Consider the following 15,206-nt stretch of genomic DNA (forward strand, 5'->3'; position numbering starts at 1 on the left):
ACAGCCAGAAAACATGCAGAGAGCAGACATGAGACATAGCATGGAGATGGCAGCAGACAGAATTCACAGCATGGCCTGGAGCAGTGAGAAAGTTGGTGTGTGGAAAATGGGAGGCCATGCAGCGATGCCAGCAGGGTTGTTACAATTACCATCTATCTAAATACACATACACATATATAAGCCTGACCGGCTTGGGGCCAGCTTCACGTGGTCCAATGCTACCAGCTCAAGCGGTTGTTTGGTGACTAAGGGCTGTAGGGGAGCCCTCTGGCTATCATGGGTCTTTCCGTCTCAGGTTGCATGGACCACATTATCGACACCATTTCTTGATTGCTTTCCTCATGCCAACCCAGTAGAACTGCTCACATAGCAGAACTTCTGACTTCTTCCACCCAAAGTGTCCTGCTCCATCGTGGTACGCTTCTAAGACCATTGGCACATCCCGCTTGGGGACTACCACCTGCCAGACCAGTTCGTGGGTTCGGGTGGTGACGCTTCTCTGACACAGCTTCCCCTCACAGATGAACAACTTGCCCTTCTCCTTCCAGAAATGTTGGGTCTCTTGTGGAGCATCTGGACCAGTGTGCGAATCAGCTTGTGTCAGCAACTTCTTTACTAGGCGGACTGCCGGATCTCTGTCCTGCGCTTCTGCCCATCCATAGTGGGGCAATGGGTTAATCGTTGCCTCTTGCACGGCATAGTGCTTGTCACTCACGCAGTGGGAGCCCTGAGCCACACTGGGGCGGTGGAAGGCTGATAACTCGATTTGTTCGAGTTCCTCCGGGTCTTCTCCCCCATCCGGCAAGTTGGGCATCCTGGACAGCACATCAACATTAGCGTTTTTTTGCCCTGCCAGGTATTTGATGGTAAACTCGTAGTTGGAGAGCCGAGCCATCCATCACTGCTCCAACACACCTAGCTTCGCCGTTTCGAGGTGGGTCAGTGGATTATTATCCGTATAAATGGTAAACTTCGCTGAAGCCAGGTAGTGCTTGAAGCGCTCCGTTACCGCCCAGACTATGACGAAAAACTCCAGTTTAAAGGAACTATAGTTGTCGGGGTTCCTTACCATGGGATGAAGCTTCCTGCTGGTGTAGGCAATCACTCTCTCTCTCTCTGCCTTGCTGTACCTGGAACAGCACTGCTCCCAATCCCACATTGCTGGCGTCCGTATAGAGTATAAAGGGTTGGCCATAGTCGGGATAGGCTAGGACTTCGTCTTCCGTAAGAGCCATCTTCAACCAAGTGAAGGATTCTTCTCTTTTACTCCACTCGAACGGAGGACTTGGGTTCTTGGCCTTCTTGACTGGCCTATTAAGAGGTCCTGCATGGGTGCCGCTATCTTTGTGAAGCCCTTTATGAATCTCCTGTAGTAACCTACCATCCCAAGGAACTGCCACATTTCCTTGATAGTGGAGGGTGTTGGCCAGTCCTTGATCACGGTGACTTTTTCAGGGTCTGGTGCCACACCTTCGGCGCTTACCATGTGACCTAGGTACTGCACCTTGGGCTTCAACAGGTGGCACTTGGACTGCTTTATTTTCAGGCCGAAACCTGATAAAGCCTAAAACACCTCGGCCAGGTGCTCCAGGTGGTCTTTGTTCGTCTTTGAGTAGACGATGACATTGTCCAGGTACAACAAAACGGTTTCAAAGTTTTCATGTCCTAGGCAGCATTCCATTAACCGCTGGAACGTTCCCGGGGTTTTGCAGAGGCCGAATGGCATGCAGTTGAACTCACAGAGGTCCACTGGTGTCATAAATGCTGTCTTCTCTCTGTCTGCTTCTGCCACGGGAACCTGCCAATACCCACTGGTAAGATCTAAAGTGGAGAAATAGCGGATCTCAGTGCAGCTAATGATTCCTCAATTCTGGGTAATGGGTAGGCGTCCTTATGTGTAATGCGGTTAATCTGCCTGTAGTCCACACAAATCCTCATTGTACCATCTTTCTTTCTAACGAGGACTAACGGAGCTGCCCAGGGACTACAACTATCTCTGATTACCCCAGGCTCCTTCATTTCCCGTAACATACCTTTGGCACATTGATAATGAGCTGGTGGTACAGGCCGGTACTTATCTTTAATGGGCAGATGATCTCCGGTGGGGATATGGTGTTGGACCCCTTTTACCTGCCCAAAGTCTAGAGGGTGTTTGCTAAAGACATATTCTCGAACCACCCGTTAAACCCCATGCTTTTGATGTGAATGGGTGGAGTCAGTACCTATGTGTAGCTTCTGACACCAATCCTCCAGCTGCCCCTCAGAGCCATTATCCTCTGCCTCGTCGGATGGAAGCAAGGGTTCCAAGGCCTTTATTGCAATATTACTGACAGTGAACAGTTTAGCAAGGATGGCATACTGGGGTAAATGGACCTCTTTCTCCCCACAATTCAAGATGCGTATTGGTACCCTGCCCTTGCGGACATCAACTACCCCTCTGGCTGTCAGGATGATGGGTCTACTATCGGAGTACATGGGTTCTACCAGGGCCTGGTAATCTTGACCCCTGAGACCTATTGCTGCCCGACACCAAATCAACATTTCACTACTAGGGGGTATTGCAATGGGGAATGGATCACTCACTCTGACACTGCCGACTTTTCCACCAGACAGCTCTACCTGTTGTGTCTGCATCAGGGCTCTGATTTCATTTTGCAGGACACGCTGCTGACTCGAACTGGCGGTCTCAGTTACCTATTGCAACAAAACAATAATTTCTCCAAGAAAATTCTCTTTTACATTGGTGCCTAGAGTAATCATAAGACAGCATTCTTGTCTGTCAATAGCAACTATAATCAAACCTTGCGACTGCAATTCTACTCGGCCAACCTTGATGGTCACCTCCTTATACCCCACCTGAGGCAAGGGCTGACCATTGCTGGCAAAGATGTAAAAGTGTTCATCTGGGCTGCGAGTAATGTCTGAATCATCCCAATACCGTTTAAAAAGGATATATGGCATCGTTGTCATCTGGGAGCCGGTGTCCAATAAAGTATTCATCAGGATGCCATCAAGCACGACGGGCAGGCCTGGCTGTCCTCCCACGTACTTGTCTCCCAGCTTTGTGGGCCCGGTTGTCTTACTCCTGGGGGGTTGGCCCTCTGGCCCAGGGGTTGCTTGTTTAAATTACAGAATTTTGCGATGTGCCCCGCCTTGTTGCAGCGGCGACAAATGGGCCGTCCGTCCTGGTCGCAGCGATCGTTGTCTCTCCCTCTGGTCGGTGGGATTCTCCTCTGCCGTTGCCACGGGACATCATCTGGACTGGAGGCCAGCTGGATCTTCTCCTTTGAGGATACTTCCATGGACTGCACGGTTTTGGTTAGTGCAGCCACACTTTTGGTCAACTCCTGGACCTGGAGACGTAGGCCTGCACAGGAGTCATTATCTAGGGTTTGCGCATTGGCCTTCACGGGTACCGGGGAAAAGGACACCGCCTCCTTGTGGTATGTGATAGCTGGGCGCTGGAGAGGTGCAGTGCCACTTTGGGTTGGTTCTCGCAGCACCCGGATGACCTGATCTTTAAATTGTGCGAAGTCCAGGTCAGGGTTTTGCAGGGCCATAATGCACAGGTGTGTCCGTTGAGCGGTAGACAGGAGCCCCTCAGTAAACTGCTCTGTTAGCAATCTGTCCTCGTCTCGCACAATGTCGGGGTCTATCTGTTTAATGGCCTGCAGTGCCTCTTGCAGGTTTAGGGCACAGTCCCGTACACTGTCCTGCACCCTTTGTTTGCACTCGTAGAATTTCATTTTACTCTCCGCTGCTGTGCGGCTGTCAAAAGTATCCTTCAGCCGGGCCAGGATTTGCCTAACAGTTCTTTTGTCGGTGTCCGGCCAGGACTTCACCTCTCTCTGGGCCGCAACGTTAGCTGGCCAAAAGGATGCTGACTTTTTGGATCTCTGACACGGGGTACACTTTGAATAAACTACACTACCAATTACTTCAAAGTATATTTTTTCGTTGAAGAAAAAAGGAGTGAGACTTTTAAAATTTAGTTTTTAGTAAATTTTAGTAAAACACTAGTTTTTAAAATTTAAGATAATGAATTCCGTATCATATTTAAAACAATGTGCCATAGTGATGCAGTGTTAATATAAATTGTGACAGAGATCATGTACACTATACATAATATTATGCTGTACATAAATTATAAGCACTAAGCAAAAATTTTTTAACTATACAAGGTGCTTTTTTGTTGTTTCTTCTTCTCTTTTTCCAGAATTTCAATTTTTTAGTCCTATTTACAGGATCTTCTTTTCTTTGCCGTTCCATCTTGTAACCAACACGATAAACAGGAAAAATCCGGTCATCATGAATCAAAGATGCTCCAAATAGATTTAAATTCTCAAATAAAGAAAATAAATATTAATAAAATCCTATAAATAAAATAATCAATAAAATATCACCCTATGCCTAAATTTGTCAAGAGATTAATAAAGGAGGTCCTACAAAAATGCCCCAAAACCATCACTTTCATTAAGTCCTTGTGGACTTAAGGCCCCTTTACATTTAGCGGTGCACCAGCGATCCGACCCGGTCAGGATCGCTGGTGCATCGCTAAATGATCGCTAGTGAGGTGTCACACAGGCAGACCTCACAGTGATGCAGCGCACGATACTCACCTTTCACACACAGCAATCCTGACGTCCTCCCGCCCGCGTCCACGCGTCGGCGCCAGCAGGAAGCCCAGCAGGAAGCGGCTGACGCGAAATGGAGCCGGACATTCTCGCACGATCAGCGATAACCAGCGGGGGAGCCGGTCGGAGGTAAGTATCACACATAGCGATATCGCTATAACGTCACAAAAGCGGTGACGTTATAGCGAGATCACTCTATGTAAAACCCCCTTTAAGGTTCCCAATCTGAATATCCATTTACATTCCAATTTGGCTAAGCTTTTTCCCAAGTCACCACCCCTAAAGCCCAAATCTAGCATATCAATACCCCTGATTTTCAACAAATGGGCTTTGCACTCATGGTATTGCTTAATTTTTCGGGGTATTGTTTTAAGTGTTGACTCATTTGTTACCGATTTTGCTTTCTCCATGTCCAAGCAATGCTCCCGTGTGCGTACTTTCAATTCTCAGGTTGTTAATCCATTATAAGCCTTATTACAAGGACATGTGGCTTGATAAACAATGCCCTTTGTAGTACAAGTAATATACTTTCTGATGTTATAAGTCCTTGAGCCATCATGATTTTTGAAAGTACTAGTTTTTATTAGGTTTGCACAGGCCTTACACAGACCACAAGGAAATAAACCTTTTTTATTATTTTCCCTTTCCAAATCCACTTTGCGACTTGAGTCATAGTGACTGTGTATAAGATGGTCACGTAAATTACGTGAATGTCTTGCAACAACTGATGGGTATGGATCTAATACCCTTTTTAAAATTGGGTCCGTTAGTAGCACATTCCAATTTGTTTTAGAATGCCTTTGAATTCGTCCCACTGATTCTGGTAGTTAGTTATAAATCTCACCTTTTTATCCATTGTTTTTGTCAGTATGGTATTTGTTTTGAAATAATGTGTCTCTTGAGGCATTCTTCGCTCTGACATAGCCCTTTCGAATACTTTGTCTGCTGTATCCTCTTTCCTGAAACCGCTGAGAGAGATCTCTTGACTGTACTTCAAATTGATGATCATCTGAACATATCCTTTTAATTCTAAGAAACTGTCTAATTGGGATACCCTGTATCAATGCTTTAGGGTGAGCAGAGCTAGCATGCAATAATGCATTAGTGGCTGTTGATTTTTGGAACACCGTTGTAGATAAAGAGCTATCAGGAGCTGCCGTGATAAAGAGGTCCAAAAATTCAATGCTCTGACCATACTTGTAAGTTAAATGGATATTATAACAGTTGTTGTTAAGACTCAACATTGTTTTTTCCAAATCCTGTTTTTGTTTTTTTCCTGCAATAATTCTCAGTATGCAGGGACTTCACGCTCGCTCCCGATACATGACGTGCGGCCAAAGAACGCTGGTGTACCCGTCCCCTGATCACTTGACTGAAGTGGATTATGGATATTCCACCGCGGTAGCGCGCCTGTGTCTTCTTTACATGAGCGTTGCGTGATCTGCCCTGTGCCGCAATATATCTCGGGCACCCGGCGAATAATTAAAATAATTAAGCAATTGACTCCGGCTCTCAGTTAATTTATTTAAAGGCTGTTCACCCTCTGCGCAGACACGCCCCCCAAAGAAGCTAGGCGAAACGTGCGCCTCGAGGCAGAGGGATTGAGCTCTTATTTAAAGGCTGTTCACGCTCTGCCCAGACCCCCCCCCCCCCGAAGAAGCTGGGCAAAACGTGCACGTCGGGGCAGAGGGACTGGGCTCTCATTTACTGTGATTTAGCTGCCAGGATCCAGGTAAAGTGTCCATGGTCATTGTTTTCCTTAAGGAGCTTTTGTATGGTCTCATATTGAAGCCACAATTCAGTTATGTAGGGACCTGAACATATAATTGGCATAAATAAGTATCTGATGGTAGAATTAGAGTGGGTTTTTTCTCCCCTGTGATATTGTGATACTTTTGCAGCAATATAGAATCTAATTAACCTCTTGGTCCAGCATAGACCACAATACTTTGAATGGTTTTTTATTGCAGTTTGTCCTCAGTACTGATTATTTCAACATGAGCTATTATAACCCTCATATATGATCATGCTTTTTACCAGGCAGCATGTAAATAATATTTTGAGACCCAATGTCCCTTTTTCTTGTTCCTATACCTTCTTAATTTTAAAGAGTGTCTAACTAATGGACTAATAAAATTGTATATTTTAAAACAAGTCTCACTCCTTTTTTCTTCAAAGAAAAAATATACTTTGAAGTAATTGGTAGTATAATTTAATTTGTTTGGAGTAGACATACGAATTTGTCACTTTTGAGGACCTTTTGGTGTATTATTATATGAATAAACTACGCAGCCTCTCCTTAAAGTCGCTCATGGTGTGCGACTCCCCTGAGTACTGAGGTAGCCAGGCTGCCCCTGGGATATATAGCATGGATAAAGGCATTACAGTGGCTGCGGCTGCACTCGCTGCTGGATCCTCTCCTAGATTGGGCATCTCCTTCCTTCCTAGTGAACCTCAGCCAGGCTTTGGGTATCGTTACTGTAGTAAGCGGCTGCTCCGAAGGCAGGATGGATTGAGCTCCCAAGGGTTTCCAAGTTGGGGCCTCCTGCACGCCCTGTGGCGAAGTCATCGCGGCTATTATACAGTTCAATAGTCTATGGCACACAGTACCCGGTAATACCGGGCTACGAAATCCTGTTTGTGAGACCAAAATGACACGCCCACCAGGGCAGTAGAGTACTCGGAACCGGGTTCGGACAGTTCTTTGGGGAAGTCACGGGGCCATGACCCGACTCCGTGGCCCTGGCTGTGCCGTAAAATGGGGAATATGTATATGTATATGGTATTTAATGTGACGCCACCTGTGGTGTTCGGCAACAGATGGCCTACGCTGCTAAAAGGAGACCGCTGGGGCTGATGGTGATGCAGCTGGGATGGTTCTGCAGCTGGGATGGTTCTGCTCCCCACAGGTGGAAAGGGGCCCCAGGACTACCGGTTCTGTTTATGTCAGGCTTCGTGTACCTTGTGGTGTAGGACTCAGGGCACAAGAGATCATTGGAGGACACAAGGACTGTAGTTTTCTTTTCCTTTACTTGATGGTTGATAGTACAGACTGGAGCACTGGTAACAGATCGTGATGGAGAACCGGGCAGCCTGGAAGCAATTTTGGATACACCTGGCCAGGTAGGTACGGAGAGCCCTTCCTTCTGCGCTGTCCTCCTTTTTATCCGGTTCCTAGCACTCAACTCTGGGGCGAGTTTAGTCACAGCTCCACTCCCCAGGTTCTGCTCAAGTTCTCTCCTAATGAAACCTGGTAAGGGGACCCCTCCTTGCTTCCAGGCATGACATTACTCCCTGTGAGGGAGGCAATGCCACTGTGGCAACCGGACTCCTGGGGTGCCATACATATGCCAGTCTATACTGAAAAGGAAGTACTGAAGACCTGTGGGGAACCCAGACAGCTATGAAAAGAGGGAGGCAAGAGATAATATATGACAAGTAGGATTTATTTTATTATTTTTAAGCTCTCTTGGCATTTAAATAAAAGTATATTGAGGCTGGACAACAAATATTTAACAATTTACTGCCAACAGCTGCCCATGTTAATCATCCATATTTCATTCTAAAGCCAAAAATTACAATAATGGATTTTCCATGGCTAGACATTAAAAGGGAACATGTCACCAGAAAAACCGCTATTGAACTGCAGATATGGGGTTACTTACCTGCCTGGCAACCACACTAAGCCCGAACGCTTCGGGTTGAAAATTAACTTTGTTCTCCCCTGCAGCAGTCCAGTTTCACTCATGGAGGCGGTGGTGGTTCAGTCATCGTTCTGAGTATAGAGAGCGGCAGCTGTAACTGCGCCCCCAGCCCTGTCTGACACAGGTTGTGCATTGGGGCCGACTGTCAATCAGGTCCAGGGGTGCAGTTACAGTCGCCACTTTGTATATGCAGCGCATGACTGAACCCACGCCAGCGCCACCCTCATGAATGAAATCCAAACCCTGCCAGGGAAAAAAAAAAGTTAATTTTCTTCCTGCAGCGTTCGGCTAAGTGGGGGCAAATTAGTAACACTATTAACCTGCAGATAAACCACATATTTACAGGTTAATAGTGTTTTTCTGGTGACAGGTTCCTTGTTGTGAATTCTCTTGCTCAGAGTTCTGAGCCGAAGCTCCCTCTGCTCCCTCCGGTGGTTGCTGATAGTGGAGCTGGTCAGGTGGATGGAAGTTCCCCACCTGACGACGATAATTGGAAACCTGGGATTACTGGCTGGGAGCATATAATTGAGCTGGTTGCTCTTGGAGGTTGCTGGTGTTTCCTCAGTGTGCATTTGGAGCTCTTTTGTCCCCTGCCTGATCTGCATGGTTCAGCTACGTGATTCTTTTGCTAATCCTTTGCATCTAATCTGGTTGTGTCTTTTTTTGCTTTCTGTTTTGCTGCTAGGGTTCGGCGTGCTCCCTGCTGGGGGCAGCGCTGAGCCCTGCTTCATATGTTGCAGCTTGTTCAGTCCCCTGTTATGTTAGTATCTTTTTGCTTGCTGCCAGTTTATACCAGAGTGCTGATCTAGCGGGGGTGAGATCGTGTGAGCTCAGGTTTTTTTGTATATCAGTAGTGTTGGACTTTTTCAGGGTTTTGTGTTTGATTGCAGACAGCATCTTTTCTATCCTGTCCTGTCTAGACAGTTTGGGCCCCACCGTTTGCTCAGTCTGTTCTCTGCCTGTGTTTGTGTCTCATCTTGTCTCACCGACAATATATGTTTGGGGGCTGTCTATTCCTTTGGGGATCTGCTCCGGGGCAGTTTAGATTTCATCTTTCTGTCTTTAGGATTAGTTAGTCCTCCGGCTGTGACGAGGCATCTAGAGCATCGTAGGAACGCTCCACGTCTACTGCTAGTTGTGCGGATAGGATCAGGGGTCTGCAATCCGCTTAGTTACCAACTTCTCTGGTCTTCTGGTGGCTTAGCCTGTTCCTGCCATCCTCCTTGGTGATCCATTCATAACAGTTCCCTTTAAGTGCTCCTGATGAATTTTTGTTCAGGTCAACACAGTCCACGGGAGACCACTGATAGTAAATGAGAGAATGTTGACCTATGATATTTACCAATACAGAGAAACAAGAGATTTAAAAAAAAAAATACAGGACCCATGTATCTATCAAATGACTGTGTCTATAATTTTGGGGATTTTTCTTTATTTTGTCATCTCTAATAATTACATGTCACAATCACTCTTTCTTAATGAAAAGCGACCTTTCAGTTCATTTCAGACAAGCACTGTTCCAGGGCAGCCATGCCATATATATTAGCCTTTTCTACACCTCCATGATGCTGGATAAGCTCTCTGCAAGGGGCACTGATCTGAGCTAGTGTTGCGAGAAGGGCCTGCAGCACAGGCACTAGCTCTAAATCAACAGATTCTGGTGAAACCTTATCTAGCAGGTTCAGTATGCCTTGTAACCAGCCAGATGTAAGCACCAGAGTGCACAACCAGTGCAGCAGAGGAAGGCAGGCAGAGAATGCTTGTACCCCCAGGAACCACAATTCAGAGATGTCTGCCCATGCCTGCGCATAGCCATCACTCAGGACAATATATTGTTTTTCTTCATCAGGTTCACAGGACAGCACATGGCTATGGCTCAAGAACTTGATAACTGCTAAAAAGAAATCCTGGGAGAAACTTTCTTGCACAACTGAAAAAAAAAAGAAATTGATTTAATTAGAACCAAGTCCCAGACTTTACCAGTTCAATTCAAGGGAACCTGACAACAGGATTTATCTTTATTAAATAATTACAGAGCTGCATTTGTCAATAAACACTGATGTTAAGGGAAAGCTGCTAGCCTAATTGTAATAATCAGAATTTTAATCTTCGGTTCCTTCATATTCCAATTATTTTGACTAAATCGAACAGGCATGGACTTAATTCTGAACAGTCCAGCTAGCAGCAATCACTCACACGGCATGGTTAGAGCCTTTATATTGCCCCATTGCCTCCTCTCAGCTTCCTAAATTACAAATATAACAGGCGGCAGTCACCGTGTCTTGGTTATTCTCAGTGATTGGCCCATGTGCCACTACCTATGTGCCACACAGTGCAGATCCAATGTCTCACCAGCGGAGCGCTTGCAACCAGGGCTGTGGAGTCGGTAAGCCACAGTTGCGACTCCGACTCCTGGATTTTATCAGGCTCCGACTCCGACTCCTTCATAAATGGCCAATTCATAACAACAAATTTACTGTTGTAAAATATTAAACATCGTGCTTATTCAGTTTCTCACCATCATATAAGTAATCAGACCACTTAGAGCAAAAACTACATTTATTAGAATACAATTAGAATATAGCAAATAACTTTTATAAACTTTTCTAAACTGTAAGTAAATATGCAATAAACACTTTTATGAAGTTAATAAGAAGAAATCTATAAATTTGTCCTCAGAAAAAGTATTGCCTCTGTCAGATCCTCCTTCATGGATGCCCTCAAATCTGATCTAATTATTTTGAGAGCAGAGAACAACCTCTCTACACTAACTTGTGTTGGTGGCAAAGCAGTAACCACTCGGGCAACATCTCTGACAATGTCAGGATACAGAGAAATCGCTTGTTGCACTGTTATTTTTGATGAACGGTCAAATTTCTCAATTTCTTTTAGTGCACATGAAAAATTCTGCTGAAATCTACTGGCTGTGTTCCTTGATGGGGATGACTCTTCTTCTATGCGGGAACGCTTTGCACGGTCCTTGTGATCCAAATATTTTTCGAAATTAAATTCTTCATCAGTTGATGATGAGGGTGAAGATGTGGCAGGACGAACAAATTCTTCTTGTTCCTTCTGACTGTTCTGCAACCCTTTCATCCTTACTGCTATTTCAAACAGAGCTTCTTTTCCTTTACTTAGCTGTTGATCATCTAGAAGAATCCGATGCATTGGGTCTACATAAACAGCTGCCAAAAGAATGTTATTTTGTAATAGTAGCTCCTCTCTCCGTTTCATTGATGTAGCAATGCCACTTGCAATTAACCCTCCTCTTTGGGACAGGCGAAACATCAGGTTCTTCCACTCCTTTAAGAAAATACCTGGAGTTAAGTCCTCTGCTTATAATTTTTTAGTCACTGTAAATGGGTGCTCTAGCAATTTTTCCAGCTCAGTCACCTGATTCCACTGACTTTCATTTAGCGTCAGTTGAGGGTTAGCCATGTCTACAAGAAAGGTTTTCAGTTCAACCAAGCGCTGAATCATTAAGTAAGTACTGCCCCATCGTGTGGCTTGATCAATAATTGCCCCTTTTCCAGCATGTCTCTTCAAAATTGAGTCAACTTTAGGGGTTCTGGCAACAGTAGCCAATTTTCTCACCTTGCCAATCAGTGCAGCAGCATGTCCTTCTTGCAGACTGTCTCTTATAGCCAGCTGTAGCGTATGCACAACACAGCGCATGTGATGAATGAAAGAACATATTGACACAGTTTCAACAAGATCATCTAAACTATCATGTTGCTGTTCATCTGAAGCAACTTCAGTTTGCTCCTCAGTTACAATACTGTGTTCCTCTATTTCAAACATGTCTGTGGACCCAGAATGTTCTTCTAGCTGCTGGTCACCATCATTACTCTCATTCATTAGCTTAATAGTACTTATCATATTTGAAGCATTGTCAGTTACGACAGAAAGAACTTGCTCTTTTTTAAGTTCATAGTCTTGCAGAACCTTTTCCACCAAGACCTGGAGAAACTCACTGGTGTGATGAGCTTTGGTGTCTTTTACTGCCAATGTCTTGGTAACTATTTCATTTTTGTCACAAACAAATCGGACATTGATGGCAAAATAGTTCACTCTGTGACGTGTGCAGGCATCCATTTTAAGAAACAGAAAGCGTCCCTTGAGAGTTTTTTAAGTTCTTCCTTTTGTTTAAAAGCTTCTGCAATTACTAATTTTCTAATACTCTCTCTCTCCAGAGAAACACCAAGCTTGCGGGCCATTTCCCCATTCAGACACATAAAAGCTGGTCGTGAAAATAATGAAATAGGCACACTATCCTTTACAACAAGCTCTATGATCTGTTTTTTAAATGTATCTACTGTCATTGTCACAGTAACTTTGTCACTGACAAAATATCTTGCAACTGATGGCTGCAAAGTTCTCTGCTCCTTTGTTTGGCTGGAAGAGCTGGGCACTGGTTCATTGGTTTGGATGCAGTCTTTCTCATCCACTGCTTTCAGTACTTCTGGATGAAAGCGCTGTAAATGTCTCTTTAGATTAGAAGCTCTGGTAGGAGCATTTTTATCTTTGCCTGAATATGCACTCATCTTGGCTTCACAGCATTTGTTTTCGTCTGGATCATTTGTCATACACTGACAGACATAATGTTTTCTATCTTGAGTGATGGTGAAATGTTCAAATACAGCTGATTTAATGTGATGCTTCTTTGACATTCTCAGGTTTTTAATTCTGCATTCACAATCCAAATGACAATTGTTTTTCCTAAAAACAATTGTACAAAATTATTGCCAGGTCGTACAACTGATATAGTGGTCAGTAATACTGTTATTATTCCTCATGTACTCACAGTTAACTGATGCAAAGTTTGTTGAAAGGATAATACTTCTTACAGTCTTCCTCTTCTGAGTAGCAGGCAGCTGTGAGATGCTTGGAAGACGGACACCTAGTATGATCTAGTCTAGAGGAGGAGCTTTACTACTAAGAATTTGCAACACATTTTCACTTTCAGTTTCATACATTGTAAGTAGGGGGGTTGGGGCAGCATGAGGATAACCAAGTATAAGATTAGATAAGGGCAGTGGAGAACAGTGACACACAAGTAGTAAGAAATGTCTCTATCTCCAGCAGAACTGCTTATCACTGTTGTTCATAGTTTGATAGAACATATATATTTGAGTAACATTTATAAAATTCATATGAAAGTTCAATTATAAAATATTAATACATTTTTTTTAAAGCTGGAGTCGGAGTCGGTACATTTCTACCGACTCCGACTCCAACCAAAACTAACTCCGACTCCGACTCCACGACTCCGACTCCACAGCCCTGCTTGCAACTGCAAATGAGCTGTGTCGCCATGTACACTACCGTTCAAAAATTTAGGGTCACTTAGAAATTTTCTTATTTTTGAAATAAAAGCAGTTTTTTTCCAATGAAGTTAACATTATGATTCAGAAATACACTCTATACATTATTAATGTGGTAAATAACTATTCTAGCTGCAAACGTCTGGTTTGTAATGCAATATCATCATAGGTGTATAGAGGCCCATTTCCAACGACAATCACTCCAGTGTTCTTATGGTACTTTGTGTTTGCTAACTGTGTAAGAAGGCTAATGGATGGTTAGAATACCCTTGAAAACCCTTGTGCAAGTATGTTGCATAGCTGAAAAACAGTTTGGCTGATTAGAAAAGCTATAAACCTGACCTTCCTTTGAGCTAGTTGAGAATCTGGAGCATTACATTTGTTGGTTCCATTAAACTTTCATGTGAAACTCTACAGTCTATTCTTGTTCTTAGAAATGAGGGCTATTCCATGCGAGAAATTGCCAAGAAACTGAACATTTCCTACAACGGTGTGTACTACTCCCTTCAGAGGAGAGCACAAACAGGCTCTAACCAGAGTAGAAAGAGAAGTGGGAGGCCCTGCTGCACAACTGAGCAACAAGACAAGTACATTAGAGTCTGTAAGTTTGATAAATCGATGTCTCACATGTCCTCAACTGGCAGCTTCATTAAATAGTACACGCAAAACGCCAGTGTCAACGTCTACAGTGAAGAAGTGACTCCGGGATGCTGGCCTCCAGGGCAGAGTAGCAAAGAAAAAGCCATATCTGAGACTGGCTAATAAAAGGAAAATATTAATAGGGGCAAAAGAACACAGACATTGGACAGAGGAAGATTGGGAAAAAAGTGTTATGGACAGACGAATTTAAGTCTGAGGTGTTTGGATCACACAGAACAACATTTGTGAGACGCAGAACAACTGAAAAGATGCTGGAAGAGTGCCTGATGCCATCTGTCAAGCATGGTGGAGGTAATGTGATGGTCTGGGGTTGCTTTGGTGCTGGTAAAGTAGGAGATTTGTACAAGGTAAAAGGGATTTTGAATAAGGAAGGCTATCACTCCATTTTGCAACGCCATGCCATACCCTGTGGACAGCGCTTGATTGGAGCCAATTTTATCCTACAACAAGACAATGACCCAAAGCATACCTCCAAATTATGTAAGAACTATTTAGGGAAGAAGCAGGCAGCTGGTATTCTATCTGTAATGAAGTGGCCAGCGCAGTCACCAGATCTCAACCCCATTGAGCTGTTGTGGGAGCAGCTTGACCGTAGGGTACGCAAAAAGTGCCTATCAAGCCAAACCAACTTGTGGGAGGGACTTCTGGAAGCATGGGGTGAAATTTCTCCAGATTACCTCAGCAAATTAACTGCTAGAGGTCTGCAATGCTGTAACTGCTGCAAAGGGAGCATTCTTTGACAAAAGCAAAGTTTGAAGGAGAAAATAATTATTTCAAATAAAAATCCTTGTTTCGAACCTTGCAAATGTCTGGACTAGATTTTAAAGGGAACCTGTCACCCCCTCAGGGCGTTTTTAAGTAAAAGAGCCACCTTCAGCAGCACT

At 44.3% G+C, this 15,206-nt stretch overlaps 1 protein-coding gene across 7 annotated transcripts in view; it reads right to left on the bottom strand.

The window, feature by feature from the left end:
- Positions 1-3,978: 3,978 nt before the first annotated feature.
- Positions 3,979-15,206, bottom strand: part of NCDN (neurochondrin) — a 55,336-nt gene continuing 44,108 nt past the window's right edge. For 5 of the 7 annotated variants that reach the window (XM_073563024.1, XM_073563057.1, XM_073563038.1 and 2 more), the window contains exon 7: positions 9,730-10,268. In XM_073563024.1, the coding sequence (XP_073419125.1) occupies positions 9,832-10,268 (437 nt within the window). In that variant the 3' untranslated portion in view covers positions 9,730-9,831. Of the gene's footprint in view, positions 4,342-8,059; positions 9,668-9,729; positions 10,269-15,206 lie in introns of those variants that run through there. The other 2 variants (XM_073563076.1, XM_073563033.1) reach the window with 2 other exon arrangements.

The sequence above is a fragment of the Dendrobates tinctorius genome, unplaced genomic scaffold (assembly GCF_039654945.1).
Source record: "Dendrobates tinctorius isolate UK_male_01 unplaced genomic scaffold, ASM3965494v1 ptg000015l, whole genome shotgun sequence".
NCBI classification, from domain to species: domain Eukaryota; kingdom Metazoa; phylum Chordata; class Amphibia; order Anura; family Dendrobatidae; genus Dendrobates; species Dendrobates tinctorius.